This window comes from Symphalangus syndactylus, chromosome 1 (genome assembly GCF_028878055.3).
Source record: "Symphalangus syndactylus isolate Jambi chromosome 1, NHGRI_mSymSyn1-v2.1_pri, whole genome shotgun sequence".
NCBI classification, from domain to species: Eukaryota; Metazoa; Chordata; class Mammalia; order Primates; family Hylobatidae; genus Symphalangus; species Symphalangus syndactylus.
In genome coordinates this window covers 118,319,911-118,346,702 of record NC_072423.2, presented here as the reverse complement: position 1 = coordinate 118,346,702, position 26,792 = coordinate 118,319,911, and the positions used below count along the sequence as shown (strand labels likewise).

Below are 26,792 nucleotides of genomic sequence, written 5' to 3'. Positions count from 1 at the left end.
GTGGAGAGATTCTGAGCATCTAACCTAATGCTGGTGACAAGGAGAGTAGAGGGCAAAAATGAAACCTCTAGATCATGTCCTTCTGAATTTCTGCAAATGTTTGATATAGAGTCAGTCTTCAAAGTGATGACTGAGTCCCTACAGATGGCTAAAGGCAATCATTTAGCAAATCATATTACAGTGATATGTGAATACCATGATATGTGACTACCATTAAGAAACAGAAAGAAACAGATCTGAACCCTCGTGGTGCCTTGGGCAAATTAGAAAAGGATGCCTCTCTTGGTGGAAACAGGCCTGCACCATTTCTGCTGGCAGAGCCTGGCTGTGTTTTAGCCCTATCTGTTAACTCTGCAGGGTGCTTGTTCAGGGCATAACCTATACATCTGTGAGTGGCAGTCCTGCAATTAGGGATTAGTGAGGTGGCCACTACAGCTCAGATGAGTCTTTCCAATAGGATGTGTCCGCACATCCTATTTCACAAATCCTCTACTTGATAGGATCCTCTACTATCAGGCCCTTTACTTGATAGGATGATAACAGGATACCAGTGGACCTCTCTTCCAAAGAACTCTAGGGATGCAACCTTATTTGGCATCTCAGTTCTTTATCTCAGAACCCCAAGATGCACACTACTTTTCATCTCTGTACCTCTATGCATTCTTCACTTGTGTCTGCAATGCCACTCCTTTGATCTCTCCATATCCAAATCCAAATCGAAGACTGTCTCAAATCCACCCTCTCAGACTTGTCCAGCTGGAAGTACTTTCTCCCTCTTTTAAATTCTTAGGAAACCTACCTCTTTGTTCTCTATTTTACTGATTTTGCATTTCCACTACCTAATGTAAGTTCTAAGAATAAAGACCATGTCTGGAATGGATGAATGAATGAATAATTATTACCACAATATACATGTAGAAACTGCAGTGATATAAAAACACAAAGGAGGCAAAAAGAAAAATTAGGCTACCAGCCAACAGAACCTACACAGTCCATTTGACCCATTTCTCCACACCTTCCATTGGGGAGTAAAATGTGAAAAGCCCCAGGAAAAATACGCCCACACATAAAAGCTACTAAGTTTGCAGCACCAATGGCAGGACCAGGTCAACTGCCAGAAGACACTGTGGGTTCTACAGCAGACGCCTGGCCGATGAGACCTCAAGGCACCACAAAGGGAATCAGGGGACAAATGTAGAGAGGTTAATTGTTCTATCTTCTATACTTTCGTAAGTATTTGAAATATTTAATTTTAAAACATTTTTTAAAAAGAGTTATGGGGCACAAAGCCCTGACAGACATAGGGAAAGGCTACAAGATCAATTTGAGACCAGGGCTTAGGCTCTCAACAATAACTCCAACAAGAACCATAAGCCAAGATATGAAGACATTGAGGCCAAAAAGAGACAGTCAATGAGATACCAAAACAGTTAGAGACAGGACAGAAACACCCCAAAGCAAAATAAGAAAGGTACTTTTTTGGGGGCCGAGTAAATTGTATGCCCCTCTAAAGGAAAGCAGTGTGCAGTGACTCCAACTGTCAATTCCAAAACATCCTCTGTAGTTCTGTCTTTATGGAGCATCTACCTTATGCCAGGTATTGTCTTAAGCCAATAAAAAAGAAAAGGGTGACATTTCCAAGCGATGGTAATCAGAAGAACTAGTTTTACCACTCTCTAAAGGACCCAAATGTCCCATCCAGGTTCACTACTTCTCCATCCTATCCTTTGGTGATCAAACTTGCTTTTCCTCAAACATTAGTATTCAAGATAAATAAATACTCCTCCTGTTTTTCAGTTCTATCAAGTTACTAGTACTGCAAACTAGTGAAACTCACATTTATTTTTTAAAAGTCTTTTTTAAATATTTGTGATGGTTTAATGAAGATGACACTGTGATACTAACTTGCTTGTGCGTGTTTGTGAGTGTATGTGAATGTACAGGATGGCAGCTGCCTGAAGGGTTAAAAGATTTTATAGGCTGCCATGGAAGAGTCTAAGAATGAAGACAACATCCTTGACGTTATTTTCCTTTGTAAAAATATACTTTGTATTCCAAAAGATGGAAAAAATATAATACAAACAGGAAGGGGCTTATCTTTACAGGGATTTGATATTTGTGAATTCAGGTTATGAGCTATTATGAGACAGCCTGTACTCAAATAAGAGATCTGATCACTGCTCAAAACAGAATGAACTTCTGTTTCTGGAAAGATGAAGTAGAAGTATTTTTCCCTACTTCTCCCATGAAATACCCTGGACATTATATATAAAATAAACATTTAAAAATTCTGACCAGCCTGGCCAACATGGTGAAACCCCGTCTCTACTAAAAATACAAAAATTAGCCAGGCATGGTAGCACACACCTGTAATCCCAGCTACTCAGAAGGCTGAGGCATGAGAATCGCTTGAACCCGGGAGGGAGAGGTTACAGTGAGCCGAGATTGTGCCACTGCACTCCAACCTAGGTGACAGAGTGAGAACCTGTCTCAAAAATAAAAATAGAAATTCTGAAAGGTGGAGAAGAAGGAAGAAGACTGGCTAGGGACCTTGGGGTCTGAGGAATGACACAACTGTGAGTCTGCTGAGTTTGTTTTTTCTTATTTGTTTGTTTGTTTGTCTCACATATCACAGACTGAGTGTTGGAGAATCTAGCAAGAAATGCCAATGGGTACAGACCAAAAAAAAAAAAAAGCCAAAAAAACTTTGTTTTCTTCAGTCAAAAAAACTAGAAAAGGTAAAGCATAGCAAAACAAAAAACTTGCAGATAAAAAACTGCTCTACTCCAGCCAGACATCACAAAAAAACCGTAGCCACCACACACCTGCCAACGAAGGCCAAGTGAAGAGCCTAGACTTCCACCAATGCCCTGCAGTAACAAGGTGCCCCATTCTCCACCTCCCATCCTGCCAGGGTAGCATCAGAGAAGGCCAAGTAGGTGGCTAGAGGGCAGTAATGAGCCATTCTCTCCCACTGTGTCACTGGGTAGATAGAATTCCTATCTCTCCCAGGCAACGATGAGCAGCCCCTTTCCCCCAGGGTGTTAACAGAGGCCACATAGGGAACCTGGACTTCTACTTCCATTAAGTAGTAATAAGACAGTCCCTCGCTTCCCCTGCTGGAGTGGTGTCCAGAAGGGCCAGCTAAAACAGAAGGTTTTAGTAAGATTCAGATCTCATAACATCCAAAATGTAAGTTTCAATAGAAAATCACTGGCTATACTAAGAACCAGAAAAATGTCAGCTTCAATGAGAAGAGACATTAATTGATGCCAACATCAAGATGACAGAGATATTAGAATTATCTAACAAAGAGTTTAAAACAGCCACCATAAAAATGCTTCAATGGGCAATTATAAACTGTTTCCCAGGCTAGAATGCAGCAGTGCAATCATGGCTCACTGTAGCCTCGATCTCCAGGGCTCAAGCAATCCTTCCACCTTAGCATCCTGAATAGCTGGGAATACAGGCACACACCACTACTTTTTTTTTTGTAGACACAGGGTCTCGCTATGTTGCTCAGGCTCATCTTGAACTCTCAAGCTCATGTGATCCTCCCACCTTGGCCTCTCAAACTGGTGGGATTATAGGGGTGAGCCACCACACCCAGCCACTTTTAAAAAATGAAAAATAAAAACTCTCAGTAAAGAAACAAAAGATATAAAAACTAAATGGGGATCCTAGAATTAAAAATAAACCGAGGAGGCCAGACACGGTGGCTCATGCATGTAATCCTGGCACTTTGGTAGGCCAAGGCAGGTGGATCACTTGAGGTCAGGAGTTCGACAGCCTGGCCAACACAGTAAAACCTCGTCGCTAGTAAAAATACAAAAATTAGCCGGGCATGGTGGCACACACCTGTAGTCTCAGATACTTGGGAGGCTGAGGCAGGAGAATGGCTTGTATCTGGGAGGCTGAGATGGCAGTGAGCCAAGATCACGCCACTGCACTCCAGCCTGGGCTACAGAGCGAGACTCCATCAAAAACAAAAAAACAAAAAACAAAACTGAGGCCAGGTGCAGTAGCTTACATCTATAATCCTAATGCTTTGGGAGGCCAAGGCAAGAGGATCACTTGAGACCAGGAGTTTGAGACCAGCCTGGGCAACATAATGAGACCCCCATCTGTATGAAAATAAATAAAGTAATTAATTAACTAAAGTAAAAAATGCAATGAATGGGTTCAATAGAAATATGGAGGGGGGGAGAAGAATGAATGAGTAAACAGGAAGACAGAACATAGAAATTACTCAATCTGAACAATATAAGAGGAACTAGATTGAAAAATATTTCACAGAGACTTGGAGACCTGTGAGACTCTAAAAAATGACCAAATATTCATGTTACTTGAGTCCTGGAGGACAAAACAAAGAAGACAGGGCTGAAAAAGTATTCAAAGAAATAATTTCTGAATATTTCCCAAACTGTGCAAAAGACATTATGCCCAGAGATACAAGAAACTGAACAAATCTCAGAAAGGATAAACCCAAGAAACCCATGCCAGCACACAGACAGAAGCCCAACTTATGAAAACTAAAGACAAAGAAAAAATCTTGAAAGCAGCAAGAGAAAAATAATACCTTACCTATAAGGGGAAAACAATTCAAATGACAGCAAATTTCTCACAGAAAACATGGAGGCCAAAAGGAAGTAGCACATTTTTCAAATACTAAAAGAAAAGAACTGCCAACCCAGAATCCTGTATTCAGCAAAAATATCCTTCAAGCAGCCAGGTGCAGTGGCGTGTGCCTGTAGTCCCAGATACACTACTTGAGCCCCAGGAGTTCAAGTCCAGCCTAGGCAACATAGCAAGACCTTGTCTCAAAAAAAAAAAAAAAAAGGAATAAAAGAAAAATTAAAGCATACTTAGATGAAGGAACATTAAAGGAATTTGTCAAGAAGTTCTCTAAACAGAAAGGAAATGATAAAAGAAGAAATCCTGGAACATCAGAAAGAAAGAAAGAACAATAGAAAGGGTAAAAACTTTTTAAAATATGACAGATTATTCTCTCATGAGTTTTCTAAATTATGTTTGGTGAATGAAGCAATAATTATAATGTCTCATGTGGTTCTCAACATATGTAAAGGAAATATTTAAGACAATTATAAATGGGAGGATTCAAAGACATAAAAGGAGGTAAAGTTTCTACATTTCATTTGAAATAGTAAAACACATCAGGAGACCATGACAAGTCATACACAAACTCACACACAAACACATATACACCCCACTAAAAAACTATACAAAGAGATATACTAAAAAACACTATACATTATAAAATGAAATTATTATTTTTTGAGACAGGGTCTCACTCTGTCACCCAGTCTGGAGCGCAGTGGCACAATCATGGCTCACTGCTGCCTCAACCTCAAGTCATCCTTCTGCCTCAGCCTCAAGACTCAAGTGATCCTTCCACCTCAGCCTCCCAAGTAGCTGAGACTACAGACATGTACCGCTATACCCAGCTAATTTTTTAAAAGATATATTTTGTAGAGACAGGATCTTGCTATGTTGCCACAGCTGGTCTTGAATTCCTGGTCTCAAGCAATCCTCCTATCTCAGCTTCCCAAAGTACTGGGATTACAGGCATGAGCCACTAGGCCTAGCCTAAAATGCAATTATTTTAAAATGTTCAAATTACCCACAAGAAGTCAAGGAAAAGAAAATGGAGAAATAACAACAGCAACAACAAACAGAACAAACACAAAACAAAAAAGGGCAGACTTATTCCCTAATATGTATCAATGATTACATTAAATGTAAATGGTCTAAATATGACAATTGAAGACAGAGACTGACAGTAGATAAAAGACATGACCCAATTATATACTATCTACATGAAATTCACTTCCAATATAACAATACAGGTAGGTTGAAAGTAAATGGATGGAAAAAAATAGCATGCAAACATTAATCAAAAGAAGCAAGAGTTATATTATCATCAGATAGACTTCAGAGCAAAGAAAATGTCCAGGAACAAAGAAGGATATTACATAATGATAAAAGAGTAAGTCCACCACGAAGGCATAATAATCCTAAATGTGTTTGCACCAAACTTCAAAGATGTAAATAAGTGAAGCAAAAACTAATAAAGTCAAAGGAGGAATAGACAAATCCATAGTTATAGCTGGAGACTTCAATCACCTCCACCTCAAAAATTGATAAGACAAGTAAATAGAAATCAGCAAAGATTTAAAAAAAGAACTAAAAAACACTATCAACTAAAGGATATAATCATCATTTATAATATTCCATCCAACAACAGAAGAATTCCTTTGAAGACCCCACAGAATAGGCTGGACACAGTGGCTCATACCTGTAATCTCAGCCCCCTGGGAGGCCAAGGTGGGAGGACTGCTGAGGACAGGAGTTTAAGTCAAGAAACCACAGAATGCCTACCAAGATAGACCATATCCTGGGCTATAAGACAAACCTCAATAAATTTAAAAGAATTTATACAAAGTGTGTTATATGACCACAATGTAATCAAATTATAAATTAATAACAGAAAGGTAATGAAAACCTCCAAACACTTGAAAATTAAACACACACTTTTAAATAATCCGTAAGTTAAAAAGGAAATATAAAGGAAATTAAAAAAATACATTGAACTAGATGAAAATGAAAATATATCAAAATTTGTGGCACACAGCTAAAACAGTACTGAGAGGGAAATCCATAGCACTAAATATGTACATTCCAAAAGAAGAAAAGTCTCAAAACAATAATTTAAGCTCACAGGTCAAGAAACTAGAAGAAGAGCAAAATAAACTTAAATCACAAACATGGAAGGAAATAATAGGGTAGAAATCAATGAAATGGGGCCGGGCCCGGTGGCTCACGCTTGTAATCCCAGCACTTGGGAGGCCGAGGCGGGCGGATCACGAGGTCAGGAGATCGAGACCACGGTGAAACCCCATCTCTACTAAAAATACAAAAAATTAGCCGGGCGTGGTGGCGGGCGCCTGTAGTCCCAGCTACTCGGAGAGGCTGAGGCAGGAGAATGAGAATGGCATGAACCCAGGAGGCGGAACTTACAGTGAGCCGAGATTGCGCCACTGCACTCCAGCCTGGGTGACAGACCGAGACTCCGTCTCAAAAAAAAAAAAAAAAGAAAAGAAAAAAATCAATGAAATGGAAAATTTTAAAAATAGAGAAAAATCAATGAAACAAAAAGTTGGTTCTTTGGAGAGAGTGATACTTCATCTAAAAAAATATATTTCTATATACTAACAATGAACATATGGAAACCAAAATTTAAATACCATTTATAATCACTCTAAAAATAATCTCAATAAAGCTATAATTTTTTAAATAAAATACTTAGATGTAAACCTAACAAAACATATACAGAACTTGTATGCTGAAAACTACAAAATATTCCTGAAATCAAAGTGCTAAATGGGGAGATATATCATGTTTTATGGATTGGAAGAGTCAACAAAGCAAAGATGTCAATTCTCCCCCAAATTGATATACAGGTTTAATGCAACTACTGGAAAAAAAAAATAAGCAAGAGAGTTTGTGGCTACAGATAAGATTATTCTAAAATGCATATGGAAAGGCAAAGAAACTAAAATAGCTAAAGCAATTCTGAAAAAATAAAATAGGAAAAACCATGCTATCCTACTTCAAGACTTATTATATAGCTATAGTAATCAAGATTGTGTGGTATTGTTGGAGGAATAGACATAGATCAATGAAACAGAATACAGAACCCAAAAATATACTTACATAAGTATATCTAACTGATTTTTTACAAAGTGCAAAAGTAATTTAAGGGAGGAAGGGTAGTCTTTTCTACAAATAGTGCCGGGAGTAAAAATAAAGAATCTTGACCTAAACCTCACATCTTACATAAAAATTAACTCAAAATTTATCATAGATTTAAATATGAAAAATAAAACTATAAAACTGGAAGAAAACATAGGAGGAAATCTTCAGGACCTATGACTTGGTGAGGAGCTCTTAGATATGACACCAAAAGCATAATCCGTAAGATAATTCAGAAAACTGGACTGCAACAAAATTAAACACTTTTCAATTTTGTTTCTCTAGGAAAGCCCATGTGAAGAGGATGAAAAGACAAGCTAGAAACTGGGAGAAAATATCTGTAAACCACATATCTGATAAGCAACTCAAACCTAGAATGTATAAAGAACTCTTGAAATTCAACAGTGAAAAAACACAAACAATCCAATTTTAAAATGGGAAAAACGCACATACAGACATTTCACCAAAGAGGATATATGGATGGCAAATCAGAGCATGAAAAGATATTGAGCTATTATGAAAATGCAACTTGACACCCCAATGAAATAATACTACCTACCCATCAGAACAGCTAAAATGATAAATAGTGACAGTATCAAACACTGGCAAGCATGGAGAGAAACTGGACCACTCATGCATTACTGGACTGTAAAATTGTATACTCTAGAAAAGTTTGGGCCAGGCGCAGTGGCTCATGCCTGTAATCCCAGCATTTTGGCAGGCTGAGGTGAGTGGATCACCTGAGGTCAAGGTTCAAGACCAGCCTCGACAACATGGTGAAACCCCATCTCTACTAAAAATACAAAAATTAGCAAGGCATGGTGGTGGGCACCTGTAATCCCAGCTACTTGGGTGGCTGAGGCAGGAGAATCACTTGAACCTGGGAGGCGGAGGTTGCAGTGAGCCGAGACTGCACCATTGCACTCCAGCTTGGGCGACAGAACAAGATTTCGTCTCAAAGAAAAAAACAAAAACAAAACACAGTTTGGCAGTTTTTTTAAAACTAAACATGCAATTACTGTACAATCTACCAATCACACTCCTGACATTTATCCCAGAGAAATAAAAACTTATGTCTACACAAAAACCTCTGTACAATTGCTCATTGCAGCTTTATTTATAACAACCAAACCTGAAAACAACCAAAATGTCCTACAAATAGTGAATGGTTAAACAAACCACAGTATATTCATTCCATGGAATACTACTCAGCAAAGAAGAGGAATAAACTACGGTCCTCGTACACAGAACAACTTGAATGGATCTCAAGTGCATTATGCTTGGTTGTAAAAAGCCCGTATCAAAAGGTTATATACTATATGCATCCTTTTACGTAACATTCTTGAAATGACAAAATTATAGAAATGGAGGGCTGATAAACAGTTGTCAGAGGTTAAGGATGGCAGAGAGGAGGTGAATGGGTGTGACTATGAATGAACAGCCAAATGCAGATCTTTGTGGTGATGGAATAATTCTGTATCTTGACTGCGGTGATGATTACAGGAATCTACACACGATAAAGTGACAGTACCATACACACACACACACACACACACACACACACACACACACACACACACTTTATACCAACATCAATTTCCTGGAGTTGCTATTGTACTAGAATTATATAATGTGCAATCAATGGGGAAAACTAGGTGAAGGGTACATGAGACTTCTCTGTACTATCTTTGCAAATTCCTGCAACTATAATTATCTTAAAAGCTGGAAAAAAAGTATTAACTTAAGATTCTCATATACTGGTTACTTAAATTATGCTCATATTTTTTTGTTTAAATATAATTTTTAAATATCCCCACCAATATCCTATCTGCTAATTAACTGTAATTTTGATGTTTTATGCATGAACACCGAAGGGCACACTTTATAGTGAATAGCTCCTTTACTACATCACATTTCCAAACTGGAAGGTACTATAATCTCAGGACTCTTTGAAATAAAGCTGCTCAAAGACATCTAGTATTCAACTTAAAACAGGAAAGCGGCTGGGTGCAATGGCTCATGCCTGTAATCCCAGCACTTTGGGAGGCAGAGGCAGGCGGATCACCTGAGGTCGGGAGTTCGAGAACAGCCTAACCAACATGGAGAAACCCTGTCTCTACTAAAAATACAAAATTAGCCGGGTATGGTGGTACATGCCTGTAATCCCAGCTATTCAGAAGGCTGAGGCAGAAGAATCACTTGAACCCAGGAGGCGGAGGTTGCAGTGAGCCGAGATTGTGCCATTGCACTCCAGCCTGGGCAACAAGAGCAAAACTCTATCTCAAAACAAAACAAAACACTAAGAAAGCAGGCTGAGCATGGTGGCTCATACCTGTCATCCCAGCACTTTGGGAGGCTGAGGTGGGAGGACTGCTTGAGTCCCAGAATTTGAGACCAGCCTGGGCATCACAATGACACCCCATCTCTACAAAAAAAAAAAAAAAAAGCCAGGCATGGTGGCACACACCTGTGGTCCCAGCTACTTGGGAGTCTGAGGTGGGAGGATCACTTGAGCTCAGGAGGTCAAGGCTGTATGAGCTGTGACTGCATCACCGCACTCCAGCCTGGGCAACAAAGCGAGACCCTGTCTCAAAAAAAAAAAAAAAAGAAAAGAAAAGAAAATCAATTCCACAAGGACAAAGGCAGCTTCAGAATGTTCATACAAAGAGACACTGGAATGTCTTCCAGATCTTACCAGATCCCTCCACAAGGCAGTGGATGTCATAACCTGCCACCTTGCCTAGTACATATTAGGAAGCACTCAGTAAACATTGCTAAGTTAAATGAATGAATGACCTAAGGGCTGCCTTATTTTTGCTCACTGAAACTGGAAATGCAGGTTTACAGATCCCTTGCCATAATTCTGATCTACAGTTTGAACACTTTTCCACAATAAATCTGTACTTGGAGAGAAAAAGAGAAAGGTTTATACAGATGAAATTTGTCTAAAAGTAGAGTGAAGTAGTAATCAAATACACGGCATCCGTGTTACTAGGTTTTATAAAAACATATTTTAATTTGCCTCCCTTATTTCCTAAATCTTCTTCCCAGCATCTGTTTATAAACTGCTCATGTCATAGATTATCTTTGTTCTATTAACAAAGACTTTATGCCTATGCTGCAGGCTACCCTTGATCCTGTTTTTTCTTCCACCTTTTACCCTTAACCCCTCCTCAAGCCCCTACCACATGCACTGAGAGAGAGAGAGGCGGAGAGAGACAGAAAGAAAGAGAAAAACAGAGAGAAAGAGAGAGATGACTGCACCTTGCAAAACAGGAATTTAGACAAAACAGGCTTCATTTGGCACACAAATATTCAAACACAAAGTGTTCACCATAAAGTATATACAGAATACAGAAGACTCAAATACACAATACAGAAGACAAAACTGAGTTGTGCCACCCTTATTGAATTCATCTTCAGCCACAGGACTTGAGAACTGGTTACCAAATCTGTAGATTCTATTAAGGCTCCAAGTTGCTTGGGGATGGAGTGAAGAGGAGGGTAGAGGTCAGTTTTGTCATTTGTTAGGAACTGAGAGGGGTAGGGAACTAAACTTGATAGGACCTTGTACATTGATAATGTTATTAAATGCTTGTAACTATAAGGTAGACATAATCTACACTGGATAGGTGGGAAAACTGCAACTCTAAGGTTCAAGAGGTACAGCCAGATTCAACCCAGGATTCCTTACTTCAAATATTCTAAAGCCTACGATCTTTCCACCACATCCTTTTTCTGCAAATCCAACCTTGGGGATTATGGCTACTCCCTTTCTCTAAAATAATTTCTTCTCCTTAGAGCACTAATAAGCTAATCAGAGACCTGTTGGTAGAGGAAGGAGCCTGAGATTATACTTGTTACAACTGCTCTTTATCCACTGTATTACCTTGAAGTCGGGTTGTCCTCTCTATGATCATGTTACTTATTGAATTTAGTTGATTTCTAAGTTATTCTAAGAATAAAAAACACTTGAGACTCCAAGATGGCTTCTGTTGCAAATACAAACACTTAAATCAGAGCTATTAACATTGTCCAAAATGTACTTTCCAGAGGAAACTCTATTTATTTAATTCTATCTAGCAACGTTAAACCATTTCCAGTTGCTTCCATTTTTCATTTTACTAAAATTATCTTTAGTGGGATCAACTCTTCTCTGCAAAATGTAATTAAACATTACCCTATATGTTGGTTCTGAGCTGTATTTTTTTCTGACCATGTCACAAATTTCACCAATTACTTTCCACACTGGCAATAGTCTTTCGTGGCTTTTATTTCTAGAAACTTAATTTTTCCCCGAGTGCTTTATCCTTCTGGCTCTGGAGGTACATGTGTAAATCTGTAATGAACACAAAACCTGTAATGGAACGTCCTACACCTAGTGCTCTGAAAAGTTGGTTCAGTGTATCCAATATTTAAAGTCTTATAACACGGGCATGCTAAGGGAAGTTTGCTATTCAGACTGAACAATGCTCTGACGTGAGCTTCGTGAATGGTTAAAGAAACAGTCGTCCCCTTTCTCACTCCTCATCTCTTCCAACTGGGAGAAGCCCTTGGCGCCCATCTGTCAGCCCAGGGTTCCTGCAGGCGCGTGCCTTGGGTGGCCCCGGGGTCCGGGAAGAGGCTGGCGGGAGAAAGGGGACAGAGGACTCCAAGAAGCCCAGTGAAGCCCCGTGGGAAGCCCCATGGTCAAGGCCGGGACTGAGGGCCGGGCGGGCCCTGGGACGCCTCCACCTCTGGGCCCGCCCTGCGCCACACCCTAACCCGCCTGCTATCGGCTAACGGGCCGCGGCACCCGCCTCCGCCCGCCAGCCCTCACCTCGCCCGGACGGCGGCCTCCGGAAGTCGGCGCCCGCCAGCTACCCGCCGCCTCCTCAGCAACCTTAGCCGACCGGGAAGACCCGGCCCAGGTCACAATCAGCCCAGGCGCAGGTAGGCGGTGGTGCGCGTGCGCGAGACTTGAGCGTTCCGCCCTCCCCGCCCCCCGCGCCATTCACTGCTGCTAAGCGACACCCGCACCCAAACCGACCAATCCCGGCGCGCCTCCACAGCCCCCGTCCCGGCGAAGGCGCGAACGTAGTGGTTCTTAAAGGGCTGCGACCCAAACGGAGAGGGAGTGTGACGGGGGCGCGCGCCTCCCAACTTTCTTCCCACCTCCCGGCTCTCACCGCGGCGGTTTGAGGTGCAAGCCTGTAATTCTCACGTCCGGAGGTGGGAAGGAGCCTTCGTGATCTAAGCTCGACTCCTGCCGGGGTAGCAACCGGACTGACGTCTGGAGGCGGGGAGGCTCCGCGTGACAGAGTGATACGCCCGGGGCGTGTGTTCTGCGGTCCGCGCGGCTGGGCTGGAGGCCCGAGATAGGCAAACCAAAGAGCACAACCTACTGCCAGCCTGGATGGGGCGCCAAAGTCCGACCCAGGGGGACACACCCCAGGCTGGGGGCGGAGGCACCCACAGATGGATGACCGGCTGGAAGGAGATTAGGTAGCAGAGTCCGTCCATTTATTCATTTAGCAAGTATTGAGCACCTGCTATGTGCCAGGGGTTGTGGACAAAGCGAGGAATTCCTGACAAGAAAAACTATGTTAAGAGAGGAGGCAGGGTGAGAGCACCCTTCAAACAATCAAACACCTGTATAAACACAAACTGCTCTTCAGGGAGGAGCAGGGGTTTTGGGAGAATTTACAGAAGCTTCTAGGCTGGTGTTGGGAATCACAGGAGGCTAACTAGGCAAAGGGGAGAGGAAGTGTGTTTCAGATGGAGAGATCAGCATGTATATAAGAACTCTGTGGAAGGCAGCAGAGCTCCTTTGAGGGATGAAAAGAAACCCAGAAAGGGGGGAATGGAAAGTTAGTGCTTAATAGGTATAGAATTTCAGCTGGAGAAGATGAAACAGTTCTGGAAATGGATAGTAGTGATGATCGCACAACAATGTGAATGTACCAAACGCCACAGATCTGCACACTTAAAAATGGTTATGTACATTTTACCACAAAAAGAAAAGAAACTCAGAGTTTAGAGAATAAAGGAGTGGAGTGAGATCCACTAGAGCGAATAGAAGGGGCTGGACCATGTAGGATTTTATGGGCCATAGTGGCAAGTTTAGGACCATAGAACACTGATCAAAATTGCATTTTTTAAAACTCACTTTGGCTGCTAAAGTGCAGATCAAAATGGAGAAATCTCAACAGAGCTATGGTGGGACTGGCCTGGGAGCCAGTGCAGTCATCTGGGCAAGAGAGAATAGAGCTGGAGTGTGGACTAGGGTGAGAGTGAAGAAAAAGAGATCTAAGAAGGCTGCAGAAAAATGTAGGAGCAAAATCAATAGGACTTGGTGATGAGTTGGATGTGAAGGGGTGATGAAGCAGCTTCAAGGATGATGCCACTGTTCAGCCTTGGATAAATGGATGGTGGAGGGATTCACAGATACGGAGAACACTGGAAGAGGAGGTAAGATTGATCTTGAGCTCCATCTTAGACAAGTTGAATTTGAGTCACCTTTGAGACTTGGTTAGAATTTTGCGATGATTAGTTTTAGATGTCAACCTGACTAGGTTAAGGGATACTCAGATAGCTGGGGGAACATTATTTCTGGGTATGTCTATGAGGGTGTTCCCAGAAGATATTGGCATTTAAATCAATGGACTGAGTAAGGAAGATCTGTCCTCATCCAATATGCGCAGGCACCATCTAATAGAACAAAAAGGCAGAGGAAAGGCAAATTCTCTATTCTGGAGTTGGGACACCCCTCTTCTGCCCTTGGCATCAGAACTCCAGGTTCCCCTAATCTCCTAACTCCAGGAGATTAGGCAGTAGAGTCCGTCCATTTATTCATTTAGCAAGTATTGAGCCTTTGGACTCCAAGACTTGTACCAGTGGTTCCCCAGGTTCTCCCGGCTTGGGCCTTGGACTGGGAGATACACCATTCAGCTTCCCTGGTTCTGAGGCCAAGTCCGAGACAGGGTAGTCTTGAAATGAAGCAGTCTACCAGCCTCCCTGGTTCTCCAGCTTGTAGATGGCCTATTGTGGGACTTCTCAGCCTCCATAACTATGTGAGCCAGTTCCCCTAATAAATCCCCTCCCATATATCTATAGATATAGATCTATATTGTAGATATATAGATATCACATTGGTTCTTTCTCTCTGGAGAACCTTGACTAATACAGATGTCAACACAGCAGTTGTATATACACGTTGCAGGTCAATGTAGAGGTCTGGGCTGGACACAAACTTTTTTTTGAGGCTGAGTCTCACTCTGTGGCCCAGGTTGGAGTTTAGTGGCACAATCTTGGCTCACTGCAACCTCCGCCTCCCAGGCTCAAGTGATTCTTCTGCCTCAGCCTCCCAAGTAGCTGGGATTACAGGCATCTGCCAACATGCCCAGCTAATTTTTGTATTTTTAGTAAAGACGGGGGTTTCACCATATTGGCCAGGCTGGTCTCCAACTCCTGGCCTCAAGTGATCTGCCCACCTTGGCCTCCCTAAGTGCTGGGATTACAGACGTGAGCCACCACGCCTAGTCTGGACATAGACTTTTGAAAGTCATCATCATATGGGCAGAAATCGAAGCAGGGCTTACATAGCCAGAGAAAAATTACAAAATGAAAACTGAAGATAATTGTGATACAGTCTAAGATAGCCTCCAGGGTTCACCACCTCCTGGGATTTATACCCTTGTGTAGTCCCCTCCCACAATGAGTCTCTGATAATGAGGGTAGGTCATAACAGGCACAAAGAAGGAGAAAAACCAGGAGATTCGGGGTTGGTAAAGGTAGGTCATAACAGGCACAAAGAAGGAGAAAAACCAGGAGATTCGGGGTTGGTAAAGGCAATTGAAAACACTGTAGCATAAGTGCTCTTCAAATATGGGGAATTGGGGCCAGGTGTGGTGGCTCACACCTACAATCCCAGCACTTTGGGAGGCCAAGGCGGGTGGATCATGAGGTCAGTGACCAGCCTGTCCAACATGGCAAAACCCCGTCTCTATTGAAAAATTACAAAAATTAGCCAGGCGTGATGGCAGACATCTGTGATCCCAGCTACTTGGGAGGCTGAGGCAGGAGAATCACTTGAACTTGGGAGGCGGAGGCTGCAGTAAGCTGAGATCGCACCATTGCACTCCAGCGTGACCTACAAGAGTGAAACTCCATCTCAAAAAACAAACAAAACAAAACAAACAAACAAATACGGGGAATTGGGCTCTCAAAACTTGTGGTGCGAGTGCTTTAGAACAGGACCTTACACCCTCTGACTGGTGCAACTGGTGTGGCTCAGGCACCATGGTAGATTGGACAACAAGGGTGAGATGTAGTACCTAAAGTCCTAGCTCTCATCTCCAATCATTGGTCACTTTGGCTCCAGGCTCACAGTCAACTCCAGAGTCTTTCTCTTCCAGTCCTCTTCAGCCTTCTACTCCTAGGGTAACACCCTGGACCACAGAAGAGCTCCACTTCTGAAGTTATAAATGCAGACACCTGATCTTTCATCTGTCCTTCTGCTATTCTCTGAATTCCTTTCATGGTTTCTCTAGCCTGCAGAAACTTCCAGTTCATTTGTCCCTCTACTTTGTTTTATTTATAAGCTCCCTCGAGTCTTCACTTCCTTCTCCATCAGCTGAGAGTTCAGGGTTTATCACCTCCATTGCATTCTTCCCAATATACTTATATCCCTTGCACAGTTATCTTTCTGACACAACTAGAAGGATAGTAACACCCATCTGGCAGCACTACAATCCTGGAAGAATCCAACCTTCTGTCTTCTCTGAATCTGCTTCTTGGCTCTAAGTGCCGCTGGACAAAATCTCACAACCACACAGATCAGTGCTACATACATTGTCAACTTCAACTAGGTCCTCAACAACCTTTCAGCGGTCCTATTTGCCAAGGCAGCTCTCCCCCAAAGTCAACTTCCAAATATCCTGCATGCTCCCCAGATCTCCCACTCTTCAACGCCCCCTCCCCGGCTTGCTCTCCCAGGAACCTCCATTACTGAAGAAAGAGCAACCATCAAAGTGATGTCCCTTAGCTCCAGACAACTCCTCTCCCTCCAGCTACCACCTTCTTTCCCCTCTCCCCTTTACAACCAAACCTCATGGAAAAAGTGGTCTATATTTGAACACTCCATTGCTTCACCTTCACCTTTCATCATTTCTCAGTCCCCTGCAGTTCTGATATCTGTTTCACCATATCACTGAAAATGCCCTCCTCAAAGACCTAGTCTTTATCTTCCTTGTTCTTTTGTTGTTGTTGTTGTTGTTGAGACAGAGTGTCGCTCTGTCACCCAGGCTGGAGAGCAATGGCACCGAGGCTTACTGCAACCTCTGCCTGCCGGATTCAACCGATCCTCCAGCCTCAGCCTCCCAAGTAGCTGGGACTACAGGCCTGCACCACCATGCCTGGCTAATTTTTGTATTTTTAGTAGAGACACGGTTTCAACATGTTAGCCAGGCTGGTCTCAAACTCCTGACCTCAAGTGATCTGCCTACCTCGGCCTCCCAAAGTGCTGGGATTACAGATGTGAGCCACTGCACCCACCCCTTCCTTGACCTTTCAACAGCATTTGTCATTGCTGTCCTGTCTGTCCTTTTCAGTCACTGCTTAAAAAAAAAAAAAGGCCATAACCCCCACTCTCCTGGTTTTCCTCTTCCTATATCTCTAGGCCCTTTCTCCCCTCAGTCTCCATTGCAGCTTCTTTTCCTCTGCCGTAAGAGAAACTATCACATTCTCCTTAGGCAGTCTTATCCACTACATAGTTCCAGTCAGTTTCTACAAGTGATGTTTCTCAAAGCTGTATCTCCAACCTAGCCTTTGTCCCTGAGTTTCAGCCCCAAATAGTCAGTCACAAGCCTCAACATCGTTTGACATCACCTCACACTGTACATTTCCACAACTGAATTTATCACCTTCATTTCCAGTCCAGCATCTCCCCCACTATTCCCTGCCTCCATAAGGGGCATCACCAGTTTCTCAGTTGCTTAACCCAGAACCCCAGAAGGCATCCCTAATTTCCCATTTCTTTCCCTCCCCACTTGATCACTAAGGCCTGCCAAGTCTACTTCTAATGTCTTTCAAATGCCCATACTTCTTTTCTCATTGCTCCCACTATCTCTGGCCTGCCTGCTTGTAGCGGCCTTGTCACTGTTCTTTTTGTTTCTCATCTGGGCGTCTTCCCTAACTTTCACCATGTTACTGCCAAGAAAACTCTAAATGCATCTCAGGCTTCATCATTCTTCTGCCTAAAACCATCCATGGCTCCCATTGCTCCTAGAAGAGTACACAATCTGGACACCTGTGTCCTTCTTAACCTCCACTTTGCCTTTATACTGCCTTTATAAACCTTTTCTTCTGGAGGGCTTTCCCTGTATGCTGGAACAGGTTGGTCCCCTATAACACCTGCCTCACCCTAATACCATCTCATTTTTTTTTACCTGATAGAAACTTTAATGATGCTAAAAAACCAATAAGGCCGGGCGCGGTGGCTCATGCCTGTAATCCCAGCACTTTGGGAGGCCGAGGCAGGCGGATCACTAGGTCAGGAGATCAAGACCATCCTGGCTAACACAGTGAAACCCCGTCTCTACTAAAAAAAAATACAAAAAATTAGCCGGGCGTGATGGTGAACGCCTGTAGTCCCAGCTACTAGGGAGGCTGAGGCAGGAGAATAGCATGAACCTGGAAGGCAGAGCTTGCAGTGAGCCGAGATCGTGCCACTGCACTCCAGCCTGGGCGACAGAGCGAGATTCCATCTCAAAAAAAAAAAAAAAAAATCAAATCCTTATATAAACCTCACTCAAAACCTTCGCTTTAGGCCAGGCTCTGTGGCTCACACCTGTAATCTCAGCATTTTGGGAGGCCGGGGTGGGTGGTTCACCTCAGGTCATGAGTTCGAGACCAGCCTGACCAACATGGTAGAAACCCCCATCTCTACCAAAAACACAAAATTAGCTGGGCGTGGTGGTGCATGCCTGTAATCCCGGCTACTTGGGAGGCTGAGGCAGGAGAATTGCTGGAACCCAGGAGGTGGAGGTTGCAGTGAGCCGAGATTGCACCATTGCACTCCATCCTGGGCAACAAGAGTGAAACTCTGTCTCAAAAAAACAAAAACAACAATAACAACAACAACAACAAAAACCGGGGCCAGGCATGGTGGCTCACGCCTGTAATCCCAGCATTTTGGGAGGCCAAGGCTGACAGGTCATGAGGTCAGGAGTTCAAGACCAGCCTGGCCAACATAGTGAAACCCCGTCTCTACTAAAAATACAAAAAAATTAGCTGGGCATGGTGGCTCATGCCTGTAGTCCCAGACTACTCGGGAGGGTGAGGCAGGAGAATTGCTTGAACCTGGGAGGTGGAGGTTACAGTGAGCTGAGATTGCGCCACTGCACTCCAGCTTGGGCAACAGAGTGAGACTTTGTCTCAAAAAACAACAACAACAACAAAAACCCTTCACTTTATTCCTCAAAACATGTATGTCCCTGTTCCCTCCATTTCAGAGCCATAAACATAAAGCCTAGAGGTAAGATACTTAATACCCAGGACAGATCTTTGTGTGTATATCTACATACCATAGGTAGCATTATGTTATATAGCATTATATAAATTACATGAAATTTTGCATAAGATTGGTAAGCAAGTCACTTAAACTTTATGAACAAAAGTATAGGCCAGGCATGGTGGTTCATGCCCATAATCCCAGGGAAGCTTTCACAGGTGGGAGGATTGTTGTCTGGGCCATCTCATGTTATTGTCATTCCTCACTTGTCTAAACAGGAATAGGGCTGAGTGGAACTAAGCAAGACCTGCATCCTGCTCCTGATGGTTCCTTTTCTGCCCACTCTTTCTCTGAAAGCTTTGGGGAATTTTCCTGAGGAGGAAGTCTGACGTGGAGTTAACAGTGCAGGCTTGGTAACCAGGAAGCCCTGAGTCCTCCCCAGCTCAGGTGTTACCTCACTTCTCTCACCGGGTTTACCTCTCTGTGAAATGGGATGAAAGCAGGCCGGGCACAGTAGCTCACACCTGTAATCCCAGCACTTTGGGAGGCCGATGCGGGCGGATCACGAGGTCAGGAGTTCAAGACCAGCCTGACCAATATGGTGAAACCCCATCTCTACTAAAGATACAAAAAAAAATTAGCCGGGTGTGGTGGCAGGCACCTGTAATCCCAGCTACTCAGGAGGCTGAGGCAGGAGAATCGCTTGAACCCGGGAGGCAGAGGTTGCAGTGAGCCGAGATCACACCACTGCACTCCAGCAGAGCAAGACTCTGTCTCAAAAAAAAAAAAAAAAAGAAAGAAAGAAAGAAATGGGATGAAAGCTGCCCTTTCACAGGTCTGAATAAAGGGATTGTGGAGAGAAAGCCCAGGAAAGCAGATGAGCTTGCTCAGGATCAGGGCCACCACTCAGGGGAATAAAGCTCTAGGGAGCTCCCCTTTTTAGGAGTGTAGGTTCCCAAGATCTCCCTCCTAAATGAAGTGGCCGCTGCTCACTCCAGGGTAAACGAATCTCGTTACCACATCCACCACGGATGGCTAGAACAGGGGACCGGTATGGCACAGCAGGAGGTGAGGAGAGGGCGGATAAGCATTACCTCCGAGCATTCTGCCCCCTCAGATCAGCGGGGGCATTAGATTCTCACAGGAGCGTGAACCCTATTGTGAACTGGACTTGCGAGAGATCTAGGTTGCGCGCTCCTAATGAGAATCTAATGTCTGCTGATGTGAGGTAAAACAGTTTCATACCAAAACCACCCCCACCCCCGTGGAAGACAAGAAAAATTGTCTTCCATGAAACCAGTTCCTGGTGCCAAAAAGGCTGGGGACCATTGGTCTAGAAGACTACAGCCAATTCAGTTGTAGTGGTCACCAGGAGTAACCATATGGCCCAAGAAGGTATGTCCAGCTTCCTCCTTGCATCTTGCGGCGCACCACCTTTGCGGTATGGTGCCTGGGCAGTCCCGGGTTGTTAAGGGTGAGAGTTCTAAAGCCATACTGCCCGTATTCAGAGGCTGGCTTTGCTAAGGAACCTTGGGCAAGTTACTTAACCTGTTTCCTCATCTGTAAAATGAAGAAAATACCAGTGCTTTTTAGGGTTGCCAACCTAATAAGTCCTGCCCCAAATAAGTCTAGGCTATGTGCAAAAACGCGAATTTCTCCTTCAGCAAAGAGTAAAGCTAATACCAGAGTTTTCCTGGCCCTGCAGATTTGGCCTGGCAGGAGACATTGCCATAGCCAATGTTCATGCTCCAGATGCAGACCTGGAGGTACCAGAGTGATGTAGAGAGGACAATGGATCTGAAGCCATATATCTGGGTTCCAGACATGCTGTGTGACGCCGAGCAATCCGCTTCTGCAGATAGATTAAGCATGCACACCCAGCACTTTGGGAGGCCGAGGCGGGCAGATCACGAGGTCAGGAGACCGAGACCATCCTGGCTAACATGGTGAAATCCCGTCTCTACTAAAAAAAAATACAAAAAATTAGCCGGGCGTGGTGGCGGGCGCCTGTAGTCCCAGGAGGCGGAGCTTGCAGTGAGCCGAGATGCGCCACTGCACTCCAGCCTGACAGAGCGAGACTCCATCTCAAAAAAAAAAAAAAAAAAAAAAGCATGCAGAGGCTAACACTGGAGGTGCTGCTGACGCCAGGTAGGTCAGCAGTAGACCCAGTCCCGACCCACAAGTCTCGCTCTCCAGACTGCGCAAGCGCAAAGGATACGTAAAGGGCCCCGGCGTTCTGGGGGCTGAGACAGAGGAACGTGCTGAGTATAGCTCATGCGCGTCCAGTCACAAATGACGTCCCTCTGTCCCCCGCCCCTGTAGGCGGGAGCATCCAATCAACGTCGAGAGCCTAGGCCCCACCTATCGTGGGTCGAGTCGCTTGGCGGTCGTGGTTCCGGAGGTTCCTCGGGATGTCGGTGGCCTTCGTACCGGACTGGCTGAGGGGCAAGGCGGAAGTCAATCAAGAGACTATTCAGCGGGTGAGCAAACACGCGGGCGGGCGGGCGGGCGGGCGGGGAGAAGAAGTCGGGATCCCGAAGGGCTGCGCGGTGCGAGAAGCATCCTGTAGTGAGCGGCCTCCCAGCTGACTTGTGAAGGGTGCAGAGCAGCCGGGGTGCGGGGTGAGATGAGCACGAAATCAGCACAGGTGCCGGGGCAGGACCCCGGCATGGGGTTCGGTCCCCCGCCGTCCAGACGTCACACTGCACTAACTTTTCTCTTTTTTTTTTTTTTTTTTTTGAGACAGAGTCTCGCTCTGTCACCCAGGCTGGAGTGCAGTGGCGCATCTTGGCTCACTGAAACCTCCGCTTCCCGCCTTCAAGTGAGTCTCCTGCCTCAGCCTTCTGGGTAGCTGGGATTACAGGAGCGCGATGCCACGCCCGGCTAATTTTTGTATTTTTAGTATGGGGTTTCCCCATGTTGGCCAGGCTAGTCTCGAACTCCTGACCTCGTGATCCGCCTAGCTCGGCCTCCCAAAGGGCTGGGATTACAGGCGTGAGCCACTGCGACCGGCCTGCACTGACCCTTTCTTTCTCTGATCTTTCAGCTCCTTGAGGAGAATGACCAGTTGATCCGCTGTATTGTGGAGTATCAGAACAAGGGCCGCGGGAACGAGTGCGTCCAGTAAGTGCCCCCACCCCCGCGCCCCTGACCTGTGGGTAGAGGGGAAGCCTGTGTGATGCGGTGCTTTCTCGAACTAAGAGTCTTGGGTGATTGATCGCAGTTAAGCCCCTCTTTGAACTGAGGAAAGAGAGGCTCAAAGAGTTTGCCAACCCGCCCAAGACCATACAACGAGTACACTGTGGAGCCTGGTGTCAGACGTGGCTCTTTCTTCAAAACGTGAATTCTTCTCATTGCAAAGCCGCCTTCACTCAAAGCTATGCCGGCTGATGACAACAGGGATGGGGGTGGGAGCACACAGAAAACTAGGCTCAGATTAGAGCCATGGCCCCTTTCTCATCTTGGATCCCTGCCTCATCCTTTCTCTGTTAAGGGGTCAAGCCATTTGACTGCTAAGCTCCCTCTCATTTCTAACTTCCCGTCAGTCTGTTAGTGACACACACACAAAGACAAACAAAGGATTTCCAAGTTAAGTCAAAGGTAAATTCTGCATAATAATTTAATGCACTCCCCAAGCAGATACCAAAATGAGAGAAAATATAGTCTGAGTCTCTTTTCCGAATCTAGTCCAGGTATTATGCCCATTTTTTTCTTTTCTTTTTTTTTTTTCTTTTTGAGACAGAGTCTCCCTGTCACCCAGGCTGGAGTGCAATGGTGCAATCTCGGCTCACCGCAGCCTCCACCTCCAAGGTTCAAGCAATTCTCGTGCCTCAGCCTCCGAGTAGCTGGGACTACAGGCGTGTGCCACCATGCCCTGCTAATTTTTATATTTGTAGTAGAGATGGCGTTTCACCATGTTGGCCAGACTGGTCTCAAACTCATGACCTCAGATGATCCACCCACCTTCCTCCCAAAGTGTTGGAATTACAGGCATGAGCCACTGCGCCTGGCCCATTTCTTATAGAAAAATATATTATTTCATCGTTACTGAAGAAATGTTTCATAATCCCTACCCCCTAGAAAAATTACCTACAGTCACTCACTGAATACCTTAATAGAATAGTAGAGATATCAGTTTTTGGGTAAATCTTTACATCTGACTCTGGCATTTGGTAATATGATTTTTAAAAGTTTATAGTAAATACCTTCTCCTTTTTCTATATGAAAAATGGTTGCAAAACGTTCCATTTGGTACAGTAATTCTCAACCCAAGGGTAAGAAAGTTATCAAAATCTCCTAGTGGGGTTTTTCAATTGCACAGGCCATGCTTTCTGACCCCTTGTCTGATTTATTTTTCTGGGTGAAGAACTCTACTCACCCCCGTAAACTTATGTTGATCATGAAAATGTTTCATCCCTTCTTGAAGTTGTTGAACAGATGTTTTATAAGTACAGTTGGTCCTCTGTATCCGTGGGTTCTGCATTGCATTTCAAAAATATTGGGGAACACAAAACAATAAAAAATAGTAACAACAATAAAAAGCAATACAGTATAACTATTTATATGGCATTTAAATTGTATTAGGTATTATAAGTAATCTAGAGATTATTTAAAGTATGTGAGCCAGGTGTGGTGGCTCATGCCTGTAATCCCATCACCGTGGGAGGCTGAGGTGGGCTGATCATCTGAGGTCAGGAGTTCAAGACCAGCCTGGCCAACATGGCAAAACCCCATCACTACTAAAAACTAAAAATACAAAAATTAGCCAGGCATGGTGGTGTGTGCCTGTAATCCCAGCTACTTGGGAGGCCGAGGCGGGAGAATTGCTTGAACCCAGGAGGTGGAGGTTGCAGTGAGCCAAGATCACGCCACTGCACTCTAGCCTGGGTGACAGAGCAAGACTCTGTCTCGATAAATAAATAAATAAATAAATTAAAGTATATGATATGTAAGGATGTGTGTAGGTTATATACAAATACTATGCCATTTTATATAAGGGACTTGAGCTTGAGCATCCTCGGATTTCGATATCTAAGGGGAGGAGGGAGGTGTCCTGGAACCAATCCTCTGTGGATACCAAGGGACATCTGTACTCCTGGTACCAGGCACTGTTTCAGACTCTGGGAAATCCAAGTAAAACAGATAACCAGCTCTGCACTCACAGAGCTGACATTCTAGACTGTATAAGGAAATGTATAATTAGGCAATAATAATAAGTGCTTTGAATAAGAATAAAGCAGAGTAACTGGGGGGAGGAGTGCTATTTTATACATGGTATGTCTGATAAGGTGATATTTGAGTAGAGACCTGGGGTAAGGGAGCCAGCTATGCAGTAGTAAGGCATAGTGAGATAAGTAAGACAGAGAAAGCATCAGGTGGAAAAGCTCCCTAGTAGGAGTGTGCTGGATATCTTCAAGTCACAGGAAGGAGGCCACTGTGGCCAGTATTCAGTGAACAAAGGTATAGCCATAAGAGATGAGATCAGAGGGGGACTGGAGGCCCCAGTCATGTAGGGCCTTATTAGGACACAAGAACAGCTCACCTTTACTCTGAATGAGATGGGAGCCTTTGGAAGGTTTTGAATAGACATATAACATGATTTTGATTTAAATTGTACAGTGATCTCTCAGGCTGTTGTGTGGAGAATAAAGTATGTGTGCAAAGATAGATCTGGGAGACTAGGTGTCTACTGCAATAGTTCAAGCAAGAAATGATGGTAGCTATGAAAGTAATCAGTGAGAATGGGTGAGAATCTGACTATATTTTCCTTAAATATGTTAAACAAGAAGGTTGATAACACTGAATCATCCAGTCAGTGGATGAGCCATTCCACTAGAGTGGGTAAATTACTTTCCAGTTTTTTGTTCATGGTCAGTAAAAACAAGCCTCTGATTTTTGCCTGTTTTTTTGCCCATAGGTACCAGCATGTGTTACATAGAAATCTCATTTATTTGGCTACCATTGCAGATGCCAGTCCAACCAGCACTTCAAAAGCAGTGGAATAATCTTTCAAAAGCAATAGAATAATCTTGCATTTGGCTGTCGTGAGGAGTAATTGAATGTAATCCATCTCTTACAAAATGGAGACAGGGTCTTTACCAACTCAACTGGTTAAAACATGAATGAAACCTCTGTGGCTCTTTCAAAACATGTGAAAATGTGAAGAAAGTTACTAAATTAACTGTATTCTCAATGTAATTATTTTTTAAATAATTAAGCAAATACCTCAATAAGTTGAGCCCAGGTGTCCTCTTTCCTGAGCTTAGAGCATGTTTGGATAACAAAGACATCACTGGGATGTTCAAGTCTACTTTTTAGCTTCAACCTGAAGAGGAAACTGAGTAGGTGTTGGGCAGGAATTGGTGAGACTCCTGACTTGAGACCTTGCTAAATGGACATGTAACTGTGTGCTCCTTCCTACCAGTTTGTAAATGTGGTCCCCCTGACTGCTGTTTTCAGATTGCTTTGAAATAAAGGTTATTTTTCTATAAAATACTGATGTGGAGGTATAGAAGTTTTCATGTAATAAGTATTCCATTTGGTTTTCAAGAATAACTGTGAGGACTTAACCGTAAAGTATATAACAACAATACTATTATCATTGCCAACAAAATGAATAGTGATTTCTAATTATTATCTAATATCATCTGATAATAGATGATGTTTAATTTTCTTCAGTTATCAGATAATGTATTTTTGTTGATTTGTCTGAACCAGAATCCAAATAAGATTCACATTGTATTTTGTTGATGTTCCTTTAAGTCACTTAAAGAATAAATAGTTCCTTTTTTTCTTTGTTGAAATAACTGTTTATCCTAGAATTTTCTCATGTTCTACATGTAGTTGTATCTCTGTAGTGTTGTTAACTATGTGCCACTATCATCCACTTTTCCTGTAAACTAGTAGACCTAAAGGCTCATGCAGACTCATGTTCTAATATTTTTAGCAGGAATATATTAGAAGGTGATAAGTACTTGCTTTTGCATCACATAAGGAGTGACCTGACTTATTTTCAAGTTCCCAACCAGCCTTCCACTTAAATTATGATCCACCCAGCTTTGATCTGGTAATTCATTAGGGATTACATAATGAGCATTTTCTAATTTATCATTCTTTCTGACTTTATTAGCTGTATTCTATAAAAAAAACTTTCACTCTTGGAGATTTATCTGAAAGACGAGGCAAAGAGATTCTTGTAAGTATATACAAAATTAGAAGCCCAGGTCCCTGCTCCTTTTTTTGAAGTCAAGGGTTGCAACCTAGGGCAACTGTAAAATACATGTAAATAGTGAAGAGAGAACTCATTTTGAATCCCAGCTCTATCCCTTAACCTCTGAAAGCTCTGTTTCTTCACCTCTAAAGTGAGGATAATGAAAATAGCATCTGCCTCCTGAGGTTGTGAGATTGAGATAACATGGTTGAGAACTGGGCACATGTTAATCTATGTTATCACTAATGTGTTATCTGAGGGCTCTGGCTCTTTTTTTTCTTCTTTTTTTGGTTTTTGTTTTGTTTTGGTTTTGGTTTT

At 43.4% G+C, this 26,792-nt stretch overlaps 2 protein-coding genes across 6 annotated transcripts in view; one reads left to right on the top strand and one right to left on the bottom strand.

Annotated features, from left to right (window-relative positions):
* SEC22C (SEC22 homolog C, vesicle trafficking protein) overlaps positions 1 to 13,139 on the bottom strand; it is a 35,011-nt gene extending 21,872 nt beyond the window's left edge. For 2 of the 4 annotated variants that reach the window (XM_055281295.2, XM_055281298.2), the window contains exon 1: positions 12,593 to 12,698. The gene's annotated coding sequence lies outside the window, so the exon portion shown is untranslated. Of the gene's footprint in view, positions 1 to 12,592; positions 12,704 to 12,941 lie in introns of those variants that run through there. The other 2 variants (XM_055281291.2, XM_055281288.2) reach the window with 2 other exon arrangements.
* On the top strand, positions 12,575 to 26,067 carry SS18L2 (SS18 like 2). Of its 2 annotated transcripts, none has more exons than XM_055281357.2 (4): positions 12,575 to 12,705; positions 21,587 to 21,744; positions 22,311 to 22,387; positions 25,182 to 26,067. In XM_055281357.2, the coding sequence occupies exons 2-4, from the start codon at positions 21,676 to 21,678 to the stop codon at positions 25,267 to 25,269; spliced, it is 234 nt and encodes a 77-aa protein (XP_055137332.1). In that variant the 5' UTR covers positions 12,575 to 12,705; positions 21,587 to 21,675; the 3' UTR covers positions 25,270 to 26,067. The 2 variants fall into 2 exon arrangements, with proteins under 2 accessions (XP_055137332.1, XP_063467581.1); XM_063611511.1 differs by lacking the exon at positions 12,575 to 12,705 and adding an exon at positions 12,874 to 14,223.
* Positions 26,068 to 26,792: the final 725 nt, after the last annotated feature.